The 18,154-nt window shown below is 39.0% G+C and overlaps 1 protein-coding gene across 3 annotated transcripts in view; it reads left to right on the top strand.

The window, feature by feature from the left end:
• The window catches only part of LOC126348760 (protein similar-like), a 663,779-nt gene that overhangs the window by 391,166 nt on the left and 254,459 nt on the right, over window positions 1-18,154 (top strand). For all 3 annotated transcript variants that reach the window (XM_050002384.1, XM_050002382.1, XM_050002383.1), the window contains exons 5-6: window positions 419-654; window positions 7,569-7,675. In XM_050002384.1, coding sequence (XP_049858341.1) covers window positions 419-654; window positions 7,569-7,675 — 343 coding nt within the window. The remainder of the gene's footprint in view (window positions 1-418; window positions 655-7,568; window positions 7,676-18,154) is intronic.

Here is an 18,154-nt window from a genome sequence, read left to right on the forward strand (position 1 = left end):
TTGATGTCAGCAGTGTGGTATATCTTATCAACTTCTGGGACAAATAATTTGGTACACAAATTCCCATGTAGAATCACCTCAGTTCATGTGCCCATGGAAATGCTAAGTTTCTCTGAAATTCAATGTCTCTGTTGAACTGTAAGATCCTTTATAACTGGCTGGGTAAGTCATTTCAAAGGTCTTTGGAAGGCATACCATCTCCAACAAAGTTACGTCTACTATTGAACTGTGGTGTTCAAATCAACAGTTGGGTTGGAGACAGCTTTACATTAATATAATTTAAATGAATTTTAGCGCAGCAGCAATAAACAGAGATTGCAGTGTATTTAAAAGCTGTTGGTGTGTACTTATATAATACTAATCTTACCAGATGCAGTGATCACCAGAGATACAGTGCAGGTCTTTTTTGCATTTTCAGGTTATTCACTGCACTGGCCATGTGCTTCCTGGTACTTCTGGCAAAAAGAAGATCAAGTCGGAGAGCAGTGGTGAGTGCAGTAGTGACAGTGATTGTTCCTCAGTTGATCAGCAGCACTGTCTTGTGGCCATTGGTGAACCGATTCCACATCCTTCAAACATTGAAATTCCACTCGACAAGCAAACCTTCTTGAGCAAGCACAGTTTGGACATGAAGTTTACGTATGCTGATGAAAAGTGAGTACAGCTTTGTGCATAGTGTAATGCAGCAATAGTGTTGAATAATTTACTAACCCACAGAGTTCCTTTGCTGCAACTAGTCAGTGTTTATTAGCAACTAATGCACAGAGTGCTATTGTATTTACCCCTTAGTTACAGTTTTTGCATTTGTGACAAATGCTTGTAAAATAATTATGATTGCATGTTTTGCACTATTAACACTTACAGATATTTTGATTGCATAAGGCATCAATGAAATTAAACTACTCCGAAGAAAGCACTCCAGTTATCTTGACTTCATATTTTTGTAATTTATGTATAATATCAAAGAATAATTCTCGTGGAAATTGTTTACAAATTGTGTTATACTTTTTCCCATGTATACTTTCTTTTAAATATTTTGAATATCAATAATAGGTGCTCATAGAATATCTTCATAGTGATGTAAAAATTTAGAAAATGTAAGATGTTAAAGAAACGAACATTTTTTAACTTATCAGATGCCTCGGTCATATCTGTACAGAAAACAGTAACTGTAACAGTACCTTAAGTTTTAGGCACATTTTGTGTGCTACTATTACTATTTTACATTGAAAATAGTGAATCCAATGCAGGTTTTCTTCTTCTTAAAGTAGCCTGCGTTGAGGAAGGGATACACATTAGCAGATGTTAACTGAACCATTTTTAATGTTAAGATCAAATTTTTTGTGTGCTTCAATTGCAGATTGTTTCATTTGCAGATGATGCACAGGGATAACAAGTGTCAGTATTCATCTTTTGTAGGCTCAAATTTATCTAAATTTACTGTCGTGGTTGAGAGTGTGTTGGATGAAATAACATATTTTCTTGACTAATATTGGAAGCTAATACACTGCTAATACACTGTGCTGTCAAGTGATGTCCCCCATTGGATGTTACAGAAATAAGGAATATCAAAAGTGATATTTTTTATAAAATATATTAATTATGTGACCAGTTTTAACACTATGTTAGGGCCATCTTCAGGCCCCTATGAGAACTGCATTGTGATATCCAACCCTTGGTGCATTGTGACAGGTAGTATGTTTACACTGGTCTCATGGATTTCTACTTACATGATGTGTGCACCCTAGCCATCTGAAAATGGCTGCCAAATATAAATGTAGATCCATGAGACCGTACATGGTACATGTGTTGATGCACTGAGCATTGGATATCACCATTCATTTTGCATAGGGGCCTGAAGATGACACTAATGTACTATCAAAACTGGTTGTGTAATTCATATATATTACAAAAGTATGACTTTTGGTGTTCCTTATTTCTATAGGTTTATGTCTCATGCCCACTTCAGTGATGTATCATCAAAAAACCTGTTGGAAGTTGTTGAGCCTTTCTACAACACAGTCCAAACATACCACAATATACTGTTCTGCCTTATGTCATGATTCTAGGCTGGCCAATTGTATAGAGAAGTTGTTACCATACTTTTGCATAGTAACATGTTATATGTCATATTGAAAAGCACAGGTCTCCAAATTAGTCCATGGAGGTTGCCAACAGGTAAATACTAAAACTCAATAAAGGAAATATGTGCAGAATTCTGTTGGTTTCTTTTTCAATAGGCTTTCATTTAAAAAAAAAAAAAAAAAAAAAAAAAAAGAGTAATGAACCCAAAGCATCCACTCGTAATTTCAAAGGATTCCTTGGAGGGTACACTTGTCCTGTCCTGTGTAGGGGTTCCTCAAAGTAATTGAGGAATTTTCTCTGTAATATTCTCACTTTTTTTAATTTTTAATAATTCTGTAATTTTTTTAAAAAAAAATTCTAATCTGCATTTTGTAGACTATATACAAACTTGTTCCATGACCAAGTAACTTTGGCTCAAATGGTCCCACAAACCTGATAAATAAAGAAACAAATTCTTTATTGGTTCCTATTGCGACATTGCCTAGCTGAGCAGCAAGAGGGGGAAGCATGTTTTGTGAAGAAAGGCACCACTTCCACATTTCTTTATGGACTGTTCACTTTCTGACATGTGCTGCTAAGCAACCATTCTATAAATCCATAATTGCTTTGAATTCTCAACTCTTGTCACTTTTATTAGTCTAATGCCATTGCATTTTATGTCATACCCTTGTCCAAGATTTCATTAATGTGTATTTTTACGAAGAGCTGCTTGGTTATGTTAAGCTGTTCGGTTATGTTAACAAATATCTAGATCTTGTCCTGAACAGTCATGGTGTCATAAACTGATCCTGATGCCATGAAATGTCTCCGTATTGATTATTGAAGTTGATAGCCAGTTACTGAATACAGTCTTCTTAAGTGTTCAATGGTCACTGGATCTCAGTTGATATTGATTTGGATTGTGTTTGTCTGATATGTTATCCACTGTTATGGCATTAGAGACAGTGTGTCAGTCTATATTTAGTTCAGGTGAAGGGTCAAACTCTGGTGTCTGATATGTCCATCATATTTACCTAATCCTGTTTGGATGTCTTTAATCTTTGCAGAATAGTTTTGCCTGCTCTGCAACTGTGGATGTTTTACCTTCATTTGAAGTCACTGTAAACACATTTGTTGTTATGATAGGTTTGTGTGTACTTGTACCAGCTATATAGAACAGGCCAATAGTGTGTCCGTAGAAAAAGAGAAAACATTGTGTGTTGATATAAAATAACAAACAAGGAGTGTGTTAATAATGATTGTTGTGTAGTTCTTCAGACAGTGCTATCCCTCCCTACTTAAGCTTCCATATGATCTCCATTTTTCATTTTCGACACTTATTAATTTGTGTGTTGTGTGACAGGAACTAAAATAGTTGACATGGCTACTAGGTAATGCAATGTTTGTTTGGGAAATGTTGGTGTCTGCCTTTGGCTGCTGACCTGGATCTGCGAGTACAGTTCACATGCAGTTCTTGAACTACGTGTTAGACTTGATGTCCAACCCATTTTCAACAGTAATGTAATGCAATGTAATGCGATTATACAGATGAGCTCCAGTGATCATTGAGCACTTAAGAAGACTGTATTCAGTAACTGGAAGATGTATGCCTGCACGATTGTCAGACTTAATCTTATTCATAACTCTGAAGTATTTAGCAGTGTTTGTCCAAAGCCTCACTAGACTCGCATTTGAGAGGGTGACAGTTCAAATCAGCATCCAGATATCCAGATTAAGGTTTTTCGTGAGTTCCCTAAATCACTCCAGGCAAATGCAGAGATGGTTCCTTTCAAAGATCACAGGTAATTTCCTTCCCCATCCTCAACACATTCCTTTCTTCACCTGAAAATGCAAAGGGAAAGAGGGAAAAAGATTTTGGTGCACTATGTGTGTGACACAAGAAAGAAAGAAAATTTCATTCTTGTCTCTGAGATTTTGCTCCATCTTTATTGATCTGAATGTTAATGAGACATTAAACCCTAATACTCCTTCTTTGTCCAGAGCAATCTAAGGTGGGATGATCAGATAAATGTAAGTGTTAGGGAGGGCAGATACCAGGCGGATGTTTATTAGAATGATGTTGAAGAGGTGTAAGTGATACCCGAAGGTGTCTGCTAACAAACACCTCACCCTACCAATACTAAATTAGTATTTGTTAATCTGGGCCCTTACCAGATTTAATTAATGTATGAGATATAGCTGAAGAAGAGCTGCACAGTTCAGCAATTGTTTGCTTCAACAGTATAAGTGGTGCAAAAAACATTTAATAAATTCCAATGAGATACATGGCTTGCAAGAATAGAGCCTTACTTTCAAAATTTTGAGATTCCTCCTTTTGCTATGATCTGACAAAACATTTTACTTCATCCTTCATGCATCACATATAATCAGCTCACCAGTAAAATTAGTGAAATAAAAGTGTATGCACAGAAATAGAAACACTCCTTTCTCTGAGTGCATTTGGAGCCAGAAGGAGGGAAAAATATTTTATTATGCTATTCATAGGACACAAGAAACACACAAAATTTATGCTTGCCACCCACTGTCTCAAACTGTATTCCAATATACCAAGTGTAGATGAAGTTAGGTCCACTGAAAACAAAGTCATATGAGGCATTGATGCAGAATTGCTATTACTCATGGAAGAATTTATGATGGATGACCTTGTAATTTATGTAAACATATGTCATGAGATGAATAAACCGCAGTTCACAACACACACCTTTTGCCACAGTTCATAAGATGACAGTATAGATATAGATTTCTGCAGTGAGCATGTTGTGCTTATGCAACAAACTGCACAATTCCTCTATGCTTGAGAAGAGCTGAGGAATGTAAGATATTGTTTGTCAAAAGAAATAAGTTTTTTCTATTTTTTGATCATTACATCACACAGCTGCATTGTTACGAAGGTTAGGTGGATGGCGGAAAGACACTACTCTTAGTTCATTCCTATGAAATCCCCAAATCACCTTCCCTACCTTCTGGCTCCTACCCTTGTAACTGCCCCCGGTGTAAAATCTGTCCCATGCACCCTCCCACCACCACCTACTCCAGTCCTGTAACCCGGAAGGTGTACACGATCAAAGGCAGAGCCACGTGTGAAAGCACCCACATGATTTACCAACTGACCTGCCTACACTGTGAACAAACTGTCCATTCGCATGAATGGACACAGGCAGACAGTGTTTGTTGGTAATGGGGATCACCCTGTGGCTAAACATGCATTGGTGCACGGCCAGCACATCTTGGCATAGTGTTACACCGTCCGGGTTATCTGGATACTTCCCACTAACACCAACCTGTCAGAACTCCGGAGATGGGAACTTGCCCTTCAGTATATCCTATCTTCTCGTTATCCGCCAGGCCTCAACCTCCGCTAATTTCAAGTTGCCGCCGCTCATACCTCACCTGTCTTTCAACATCATCTTTGCCTTTGTACTTCCTCCTCGAATGACATCTCTGCCCAAACTCTTTGCCTTTACAAATGTCTGCTTGTGTCTGTGTATGTGCGGATGGATATGTGTGTGTGTGTGTGTGTGTGTGTGCGAGTGTATACCTGTCCTTTTTTTCCCCCTTAAGGTAAGTCTTTCCATTCCCGGGATTGGAATGACTCCTTACCCTCTCCCTTAAAACCCACATCCTTTCGTCTTTCCCTCTCCTTCCCTCTTTCCCGAAGAAGCAACCGTTGGTTGCGAAAGCTTGAATTTTGTGTGTATGTTTGTGTATCTATCTACCTGCCAGCACTTTTGTTTGGTAAGTCACATCAACTTTGTTTTTAGATATATTTTTCCCACGTGGAATGTTTACCTCTATTATACAGGGTGCTTCAAAAATGACCGGTATATTTGAAACTGCAATAAAAACTAAACGAGCAGCGATAGAAATACACCGTTTGTTGCAATATGCTTGGGACAACAGTACATTTTCAGGCGGACAAACTTTCGAAATTACAGTAGTTACAATTTTTAACAACAGATGGCGCTGCAAGTGATGTGAAAGATACAGAAGACAACGCAGTCTGTGGGTGCGCCATTCTGTACGTCGTCTTTCTGCTGTAAGTGTATGCTGTTCACAACGTGCAAGTGTGCTGTGGACAACATGGTTTATTCCTTAGAACAGAGGATTTTTCTGGTGTTGGAATTCCACCGCCTAGAACACAGTGTTGTTGCAACAAGACGAAGTTTTCAACGGAGGTTTAATGTAACCAAAGGACCGAAAAGAGATACAATAAAGGATCTGTTTGAAAAATTTCAACGGACTGGGAATGTGACGGATGAACATGCTGGAAAGGTAGGGCGACCGCGTACGGCAACCACAGAGGGCAAAGTGCAGCTAGTGCAGCAGGTGATCCAACAGCGGCTTCGGGTTTCCGTTCGCCGTGTTGCAGATGCGGTCCAAACGACGCCAACGTCCACGTATCGTCTCATGCGCCAGAGTTTACACCTCTATCCATACAAAATTCAAACGTGGCAACCCCTCAGCGCCCCTACCATTGCTGCACGAGAGACATTCACTAACAATATTGTGCACAGGATTGATGACGGCGATATGCATGTGGGCAGCATTTGGTTTCCTGACGAAGCTTATTTTTACCTGGACGGCTTCATCAGTAAACAGAACTAGCGCATATGGGGAACCGAAAAGCCCCATGTTGCAGTCCCATCGTCCCTGCATCCTCAAAAAGTACTGGTCTGGGCCGACATTTCATCCAAAGGAATCATTGGCCCATTTTTCAGATCCGAAATGATTACTGCATCACGCTATCTGGACATTCTTCGTGAATTTGTGGCGGTACAAACTGCCTTAGACGACACTGCGAACACCTCATGGTTTATGCAAGATGGTGCCCGGCCACATCGCACGGCCGACGTCTTTAATTTCCTGAATGAATATTTCGATGATCGTGTGATTGCTTTGGGCTATCCGAAACATACAGGAGGCGGCATGGATTGCTGAAGCAGTACATCTCATCTGCATGTGAAGCCATTCCGCCAGACACGTTGTCAAAGGTTTCGTGTAATTTCATTCAGAGACTACGCCATATTATTGCTACAAATGGTGGATATGTGGGAAATATCGTACTATAGAGTTTCCCAGACCGCAGCGCCATCTGTTGTTGACAATTGTAACTACTGTAATTTCGAAAGTTTGTCTGCCTGAAAATGTACTGTTGTCCCAAGCATATTGCAACAAACGGTGTATTTCTATCGCTGCTCGTTTAGTTTGTATTGCCGTTTCAAATATACCGGTCATATTTGAAACACCCTGTATATATATCTGTGTGTGTGTGTGTGTGTGTGTGTGTGTGTGTGTGTGTGTGTGTGTGTGTGTCCATTTAAGAACAAGGCCTTCTGGCCAAAAGCTTATGTGTTTAGTAGTCTTTTTATTGAACATCTCCACTATATGGTGAGTAGAATCTGCCCTTTTAATCATATTGTAATTATTCCATCCTGGATTTTCCACTGTGTGATTGATAAAAACATTGTAACATTGTGTTTCAGCATCGGACAGTTCTTGGGCTTCCACCCAGATGATTTAATTGGGAAGTCAGTTTATGAATATCATCATGCTATGGACAGGGATGCAATAGAAAAAGGATTTAAAAGCTGTAAGTGGCAAAATCTTTATTGATAGTATATTTGCTAATGTTATACTTAAGGAATGATGGAGTGGGAGTAACTTGTAGCAACACAGAAATAAAAATATTTTAAGTTCCATTCACTTTGTTTATAAGTATGAAACTTCAGGGACTTGGGGTTTCATTCTTACAGTAATTTACATATAAGAATACACATTTCTGATCTTAAATTATATCTTAATTTGATGTATGTTGACTCTCGTGCAGGTTTCACTCTGACTGCTACCAGCAATGAGTGGGGTTTGGTTAATTAACTAGATTCTTTATGTGAGGATAGACATCATTCTACTGGGCAGTATTTCAAAATTGTACTTTATTCATCATAATCAGTTTTGGATAAGACCCATTTTCAAATGTATCGGTTAACAGATGTGGATACATTGTCCTCACCTTGTCATCCAAAAAATGAAGATGGTGTATCCATTATAGATGCACTGGAACTTGGCCACGCCTGAAACTAGCAGTGCTGAATAAAGTACAATTTTAAAATACAATCTGGTGGAATAGTCCATTTTCTCATGATTTAATGTGGCTGTGGTGTCCACCCAGAAGAAAATCGATTCATAATCTTGGAGCTAAAGCTTGTAATCACCTTCTGACCACCACTATTAAAATTTTTCGCTGTTTCCTATAAACTGTTTCCTTTGTATTATTAATGGGCAGTTTCTGTAGAATCATTTGTTCTAACTCCACTCACAGGTAAGAACATATGCAAAGATCTAACGGGTCTAATGAGAACACAAAACTGAAGTTCCATACAAGTTCCAAAGTACAATCAAGGCAGTTTTCACACTACAATTTACTGTTAGTTCCCGAGAGTGGAGTCCAAGTAACTACGATGAATGTACATGTACAATAGGGAATGTGAGAGAGAGAGGGGTGTGTGTGTGTGTGTGTGTGTGTGTGTGTGTGTGTGTGTGTGTGTGTGTGTGTGAGAGAGAGAGAGAGAGAGAGAGAGAGAGAGAGAGAGAGAGAGCACTCTCCACTTGGGGATGTATGTTTCTTGTTTGTTTGTCTGCTAACCTTATTGACATTAATCATCAGTGGCACACGCAGATCGCGAAGTGAAGCTATCTTCTGATGTTTGGTAATGGCACCTCCTTGTGGCTGGTACTGCACCACCTGGTGCCAGTGTGGGCGAGTTGAATACTGACAGCTTGCATTGGGTGTATTCGAAGGTTATGGCAGCTGCAGTGGAGGCACTGATAAGGCAACGATGAGATGGCATGAACCAGGCATCTCTCCTCCGTACTGTGAACTGTGGCAAGACAAGCAAATAGACAGAAGCTCTCTGTTGGTGACATCAGGAGAGTAGGACTGGAGGTGGCCCTGATCATGAAGACTCCAGGACTCCACCATGGTTGAACACTGGGCAGTGTGGCGGTAGCAGCCAGTGGACGCTCTGATGCCAGAGTGGAAGTCGTGGGAGCATCTGGCTTGTGGGGGGGGGGAGTGAGAAAGTGTTGGGTCCACCTGGCAGTTGAATCTGAGGAAAGATTCTTCTGCCACCATCCCTGACAATTATGCAGAGGGATGAAACAAACAGCAGATGAGGATGCTGGGGGGTGGGGGAGGGCAAAGAGGAGCACAACGCAGGAGGCCAGGGTAAAGAGGGAGGAGGTGCCCTGAGAGACAGAGGAAAATATGTAAAACCAGGATCCGACAGATGGAGTGGCGTGGGAAGTGCCCAAGGGGGACAATGGGAGTTCCTCCCCCCACCCATAGGTGTAGCGAGTTGGGATGGCAGGCCATTAGCCTGTCGCCTATGTACAGTGTGAAGACACACCACCCCCACTGCTTGTGGATGATCGCCCGAATCCACTGTTTGTGAAGACTGAAGGCACACATGAACCCAGATAGGGGTCCTGGGCATGTAATGTGGTGATAGCCACAGCAAGAGGTGTAGCAAGATGTGTGCCCTTGCAGCAACTCTACCAGCAGGTGTAGATCTGTAAGAATGAAGAAAACAATTGAGCATTTCTTCTGCTGGAGCATCCCTGATGTACTTCGCCATCCATGTTTCAGAGTTTTGTATGAGACCTTCTGTCTCACCATTGGACAATGGGTGAAATGTGGGCACCTTGAGGTATTGGACACCATTCTGCGTGCAAAATTCTTTGAAGGTCTGAGAGATGAACTGCAAACTGTTGTCCATTGTGAGAGTATGGGGAGCACTTTAAATGGAAAAAATCCAGGTGAGGGCATGTACAGTAGGCTCCACTATCATGGAGCAGACTTGAGGATGTATGGGAAACGGGAGTATGCATCAATGACAATCAGTCAAAATGTGTGCAAGAAGGGGCCTGTGAAATATGGGTGGATGCATTCCCATTGTTGTGATTGTGGGTGCTGGTAACCATACTTGGGACGTGCAGCAATTAAGTGTTCCTATAATCGGTCAACACCAAGTCAATAGTTGTAGTGGGAGCAATCATTTTCCAATGTGATACTCCCCACTGACTGTGATGCAAGAACCAAAGTGCATCACGCCGATGGGATGTAGGAATGACCTCCTGTGGCACAGCATCCTCTGTCATCAATAATATCATGCCGTTGATCAGAATTAATCTGTAGCGAAGCACAAAATAATTATGAACGGGATGTGACACACAGGCTGGAGGCCATTCTGGCCACTCCCACTGGATATGCTCTCACACTTGGCATAGAACAGGATCTACACTGATGGCATCAACTAAATGTGAGATCATAACAGGGATACAATCCACTTGTTTGCTGAGCTTCGTCATTGAGATCAAAATAAAACAGTTCTTCCTGGTTGAAGCAAGGGTCAGGACCCATATGAAAACACAATAAGGCATCTGCGTTAAGAGTGCTGAGCTGTGGGGGAGAAGTGAATCTCATAATTGTAAGTGCTGAGGATCAGGGCCCACCATTGCAGTTTGTGGGCCGTCTTGTCCAGCAGAAATGCAGAAGTATTAAGGGAGGTGATGAGCTTCTTGTGGTGTGTGATGAGTGGGAAGTTCGCACCATATTAAAAAATAAATAAAATTAAAAAAACCATGAAATTTCTTCATCACATAAATAATGATGAGGGCTCCTTATCAGTTTTTCAATAATTCTTCTGTGCCATGTTTAACGTCTTTGAGGCAAATGTTACTGGTTGCTCTGAACAGTCAATTGGGATCAATCAGTAGACAAGATGAGCTATTTACGTGACGAAAAGGGGGGCTGACGAAGACCATCTTTCAGCATCATGAAAGCTTTGTCACACATAGCTGACAAAGCAGAAGGTGCACCCTTTTTCAAACTGATTTAGAGGCTATGCTATGGTGATAGCTTTTGGCTGAATTTATGACAATTAGCAATTTTGCCCAGAAAAGCCTGGAATTCCTTCAGGGCTGTGGGCTGTGAAAGAGCATCAGTGATTGCAATGAGACTCTCTGTTCGCTGAATTCCCCAAAGGGAAATGAACTGTCGAAGCTGTTCATTACAGGTCTGAAAGAATTGTGATTTATCCAGATTGTGCTTGAGATCCACATCCTGTAGGGTCAGAAAAAGAAGCTGGAAGTTCCATGGAGGGACCAGTGATCACAGTATCGTCCAGAGAGTTGATACAACAAGTAATGTGTTGTGTGAGTTGCTTCAGGAAACTCTGAAAAAGTGCAAGAGCACTTGTGGTGCCGAAAACCAACTATTTGTATTTATACGATCTGTAGGGGATGTTGGCTGCTAACAATATATCTGAATGATCCACATTTGAAAAATGCTGACCCTCTGCCAGTCACCTGGATGTTGGATGAGGAGTAAGCGTCAATCAGTGCCTGTGCATTGATTGTCACTTCAAAATCGCTTGCAAATACGAAGCTTGCCAGATAGTTACTTAATGATCAGCAGCAGTGTAGCCCATTGGCTTGGCAGAGTACGTTCAATCACACCCAAAGCCATCAACCTGTTGAGTTCCTGCTTGACTATTTCATGAAATGCTAATGGCTCATGCTGTGCTTGAAAAAAACATAAGGCTGTGCTGTTAGTTTAAGGGTGAAATGAGCGGTAAAATCATTAGTCGTTCTGAGACCAGGCAACAAAATTTCTGGAAATCCCTTGCAAACTTCAAATTCTGGGTATGGCATTTAGTCAGAAACCAGGTGAACTGACTTGGAGACTGTAAACCCAAAGGCTGTGAAAACCATTCAAGCCAAACAAGGTTTCTGTTGAAGTGCTGTTCACCACAACGAAGGTTGATGGAGAAACCACAGACTTGTACACTGTGTCTTCTGTAAATTGGTCAAATATGGGGATCTGTTGCCTGTTGTAGCATAAAAGATGACATGTAGTGGGTGACAATGACAGGCACTGAGATGTGTGATAATTAATGAGAAATTGCAAGAATTCATGAGAAATTCTGTGGCACCAGTATTGATTTAGTATCTACTTGCAACTGAGGGGGCTTTCTGTTGATACACATATTGATGAATAACTTATTGAATACTGCTGCAAGGACATCAAATACAGGGCTTACAACATTGATGTCCTTCACCTGAGGGTGCAGTGTGCAGGCCAAGCATTACACACCTCGCATTGTGTAGCTTCTTGACAGTTATGAAAGGAAGACCAATGCTTGGAGCAATCAGGCTGGTCCTGTGGAACAAAACAAGTGGGGCAAGAAGAAAAGGGCTTGTGGTAAGCAGGCTGCTGTGGACGTTTTTGTATGGTGTGGCTGCATCACTGTGATTTCCACCTCAAAGGACATACCAGAACCCGAATGCCTGCTGTCATCACTATTTATTGTGGCCATGTCCACCCAGGATTCCAACTCAAATGACTGAGCAATAGAAAATATTTCTTCCATTGTAGGATCTTGAAACTGCAATGACCATTGGAGAACCTCTTTGTCGGGGGTAGATATAATGATAGTGCTGCTGAACATAGCATCAGCATAGGACTCTTTATGCTGAGTGTAACAAATTTTGGGAGATCAAATGGTGATCACTGTAGAGAGAAATGAAGTCAGATGAAGCAAGGAAAGAAGATGAAAAAGAGAGAAAATGGGATAATTGGCAGAGAATTTACATAAAGGAATTGGTGAATGAAGGACAGTTAAGAAAATGGATGAACTGCAAAACTAATGTGCTTAATGAGTGAAACTGATGTGAATGAAAGCTTCTTAAAGATGGAGAACTAAGAAAAGAACTAAGTATTGTGCATGTTCATATACTAAAGATGCAGTGAATTCTAAGCCCCATTTTTTATTTTTGTTTTCCAAGGGTGTTTGAAAGTGACATGAGCCCAAAAATTTGTGTCATTAGGTTCCATTGCATCTTCTGCTAAGAAAATATTATGGTACATGCATATATTTAAGAAGTTCCTCACATGTAAAAACTGCATTTAGAGGCCTTGGATACAAAAAATAACTTTGGGATATCTTAGTGTGTGAACACTAAATTATCAGTGGCATGTTTGTGCTGTTGGTTGTGGGGAATCTAGAAGAGGATGTGTTTTGAACCAGAATCAAAAGAACTGATATGTAAATGACAAAAATTCATTAGCATTCATATTAGTAAAGAATTGATGTTGTTTAAATGACAATATTTGAGAACTTTTCTTTTTTTCAGTTTTAAGTTATTTGGTTCCAATTGCATAGATGGGTATTATGCATGAAGCCCACTAAATTGGAGAGCTTCCAGTTGTTGAGTACACCAAATATAAAGAGAGGAAGTGAAATACGTTCTAAGTGTCGTACCTCATATTTGTCAGGAGAATTATAATAATAATAATAATAATAATAATAATAATAATAATAATAATAATAATAATAATAAGCTAGCCAACTGGAAAATGATTTAAATCCGAATAGAGGTGTTTTGCAGGATATGCTTCCTGCAACCACCCTGGAAGGAAAACAAAGACAGAGGATGAGATGGTCAGATGTTCTGTTATTACCAAGCAACAAACCTAGGAACCAACACAACTGGATACAGATCACAAGTATACACAACATTTATTACCAGATACCCAGAATTAAAATTTTTAACAGAACGACGACTAGCTGTTCAGATCCGTGTAATAATAAAAAATAACAGGATACCCCAGTCAGAATTAGAAAACATCAGACAACAAGTACAACAAATACTGGAACAAAATAATGTGCAATCAGAAGAAGAAGAAAAAACAGTAATGGACTCACACATCCCAGAGCAAACAAACAAAGAACAACACGCATCAATTAAACAATCAGAGGAAAACGAAATCTTAAGACTGCCACCAGAACAAGTACAAATAGAACACGAAGTGACACACATTTTTGATATAGAAGAAAAATTTCAGCTGACATCTATAGAATACAAAGGCACAAATACAGACATTAGACCATTCTTGTATAGACCGCCAAATAACCCACAAGTCGAAACAACAATAAATACTATCAACACAATCATACACAACAAAATAAATGAAAACACAACTATGGAAGAGTTACAACTACTGGTTTATATAGGAGCACTCACTACACTAAATATACACACTAGGCAGAGATCAGAACCAACCAACACACAGAAGAAACCTACAAAACCAGCATGGCAACACAGGCTACAGATCAGAATAGAAAAACTGAGAAAAGACATTGGACAGCTAACACAATTTATAAGAAAAGAAATATCAGACAAAAAACGAAAAAGGTTAGGTAAAATCTCACAACAAGAAGTGCTAGAGCAATTAGATGAAAAGAAGCAGAAAATACAAGCATTGGCCAAACGACTTAGAAGATACAAAAAAAAGTGAAAATAGAAGGAAACAAAACCAAACATTCAACACAAACCAAAAGAAATTTTACCAAACAATAGATAACACACACATTAAAATAGACAATCCACCAAACATAACAGACATGGAACACTTCTGGAGCAACGTATGGTCAAACCTGGTACAACGTAACAGGCATGCACGGTGGATAGAAGCAGAAACAGACACATACAAGATGATACCACAAATGCCTGAAGTGATAATTTTGCAACATGAAGTCACCAAAACAATTAATTCTACTCACAATTGAAAAGCCCCTGGAAAAGATAAAATAGTAAATTTCTGGCTAAAGTAGTTCACCTCAACACATTCACATCTAACTAAATTATTTAACAGTTACATTGCAGGCCCATACACATTCCCTGATACACATGGAAGAACTTATATGAAACCTAAAGATCAAGCAGACACAGCAAACACAAAATATTAACTTCAGTCATTACACAGAAATTAATGACACATACAACACAGAACAAAATTATAAATGAAGAACAAAAAGGCTGTGGCAAAGGAGCACGAGGATGTAAAGAGCAACTGATAATAGATGCAGAGGTAACATATCAAGCTAAAACTAAACAAAAGTCGCTACACTACGCATACATTGATTACCGAAAAGCTTTTGATAGTGTACCCCACTCATGGTTACTACAAATATTGGAAATATACAAAGTAGGTCCTAAATTGATACAGTTCCTAAACATTGTAATGAAAAATTGGAAAACCATGCTTAATATCCAAAGAAATTCAAATAATATCACATCACAGCCAATACCGATTAAGCGTGGAATATACCAAGGAGACTCATTAAGTCCTTTCTGGTTCTGCCTTGCTCTGAACCCACTATCCAATATGCTAAATAATACAAATTATGGATACAATACTACTGGAACATACCCACACAAAATCACACATTTGCTATACATGGATGATCTAAAACTACTGGCAGCAACAAATCAACTACTCAACCAATTACTAAAGATAACAGAAGTATTGAGCAATGATATAAATATGGCTTTTGGAACAGACAAATGTAAGAAAAATAGCGTAGTCAAGGGAAAACACACTAAACAAGATGATTGCATATTGGATAACCACAGCGACTGCATAGAAGCGATGGAAAAAACAGATGCCTATAAATATCTAGGATACAGACAAAAATAGGAATAGATAATACAAATATTAAAGAAGAACTAAAAGAAAAAAAGACAAAGACTAACAAAAATACTGAAAACAGAATTGACAGCAAGAAACAAAACAAAAGCTATAAATACTTATGCTATACCAATATTGACGTACTCATTTGGAGTAGTGGAATGGAGTAACACAGACCTAGGAGCACTCAATACACTTACACGATCACAATGCCACAAATATAGAATACATCTCATACATTCAGCAACTGAAAGATTCACATTAAGCAGAAAGGAAGGAGGAAGGGGATTTATCGACATAAAAAACCTACATTATGGACAGGTAAACAATTTAAGAAAATTCTTTCTAGAACGAGCAGAAACCAGCAAAATACCCAAAGCAATCACTCGTATAAATACATCCGCTACACCACTGCGATTTCATAACCACTTCTACAACCCATTAGATCACATAACATCAACAGATACGAAGAAAGTAAATTGGGAAAAGAAAACACTACATGGCAAGCACCCGTATCATCTAACACAGCCACACATCGATCAAGACGCATCCAACACATGGCTAAGAAAAGGCAATATATACAGTGAGACGGAAGGATTCATGATTGCAATACAGGATCAAACAATAAACACCAGATATTACAACAAGCATATTATTAAAGATCCCAATACCACAACAGATAAATGCAGACTTCGCAAACAACAAATAGAAACAGTAGATCACATCACAAGACCCCAGAAGACATGTCAATGTAGCAAAAATAATACATCAACAGCTTGCCTTACAACATAAACTTATAAAACAACACGTTCCCACATACAAGTATGCACCACAAAATGTACTGGAGAATGATGAATACAAATTATACTGGAACAGCACCATTATAACAGATAAAACAACGCCACATAACAAACCTGACATCATACTCACCAATAAAAAGAAGAAATTAACACAACCAATCGAAATATTCATACCCAATACAACAAATATACAAAAGAAAACAGAAGAAAAAATTGAAAAATACATCCAACTGGCTGAGGAAGTCAAGGATATGTGGCATCAGGATAAAGTTGACATTATACCAATTATACTATCAACTACAGGAGTCATACCACACAATATCCACCAGTAAATCAATGCAATACAGCTATATCCAAACTTATGTATACAACTACAGAAATCTGTAATTATTGATACATGTTCCATTACCCGAAAGTTCCTAAATGCAATATAACATATACCGTACAGTTAAAAGGAAGTCATGCTTGATCAAGGTCTGCGTCACTTTCTACTTCTGACCAGACATAACGTCTGAGATAAGAAAGAAATAATAATAATAATATAATAATTAAAAAACAGTGTTTACCTTCTTTACATAACTTATTTGTATCCAAAAATGGAGAAGGATTCTGATACTACAGAATAATGTTACCCACTTTATCACCACAAAAATAATGTGGCAGATCAGAACTTTCTTATTAAATTATCTATTTTCTAAGTACCATACCAGGAAGCTGACTGGTTCTAATTGCCAATAAAAAAGTTTTTGTTCCAGGTGCCATTAATACAGAGGCAATTCATTTTATTTGTGATAATGCAAGTACAGAAATACAGCAGAAATATTTCAAGTAGTCAACAAAAACCAGTTCTCATTTAATTTTACAAGAGAATAAAAAAATTGATTTCATGAAAAAAAAAGTATTGACTTTTGTTTCTTATTCAGCTACATTCGTGGACTCAGGTGTTGCAAAGTTTACTGTAAAACTCTCTCTGTGCCGTTTATGGAGAAATGGCAACATTTTTAATAGGTCTTTCTGTTCTACAACTGATAAACATGGCTGGTCTTTCAGATGAAGTACGCCGTGGCATACATCTACCATTGTCTTCCCTTTTGTTTTTGAATACATCATAATTTTTTCCATTCTTCTGTTCCAAAGTAAGAATTTTGAATAGCTATTTGAAAGGTGTGAGTGTGAGACACTTGGACCATTCTGCATTTGGAGATCTAGCATGGCCCCATTGACGAAAATGTCTCAGCAGCATCTTCAAAATCATATAAATCATTTGTATGCATTGAAATGGCATTTGAGTCTCCTGAGTGAAGTATTTCTTGTCACAAAGACCTTGCACCTCATAGTAATAAATGATTGAAACCTTTTCTCCATTATTTTACACTTGGAGGAAGTCTGGAGACATGCAGCAGAGTACTGAGAATACAATAGCACTGAAAACAATTTTTAAAAAATGCACCTCAAATGTTTTGAATTTCAGGTCCTCATTTGAAAACAACAGAACTCAACGTTGTTGTTGTTGTTGCTGCTGCTGTTGTTGTTGTTGTTGTTGTTGTTGTTGTTGTGGTCTTCAGTCCTGAGACTGGTTTGAAGCCGCTCTCCATGCTACTCTATCCTGTGCAAGCTGCTTCATCTCCCAGTACAAACTGCAGCCTCCATCCTTCTGAATTTACTTAGTGTATTCATCTCTTGGTCTCCGTCTACGATTTTTACCCTCCACGCTGCCCTCCAATACTAAATTGGTGAC

Source organism: Schistocerca gregaria, chromosome 1 (genome assembly GCF_023897955.1).
Source record: "Schistocerca gregaria isolate iqSchGreg1 chromosome 1, iqSchGreg1.2, whole genome shotgun sequence".
In the NCBI taxonomy this organism is placed as follows: Eukaryota; Metazoa; Arthropoda; class Insecta; order Orthoptera; family Acrididae; genus Schistocerca; species Schistocerca gregaria.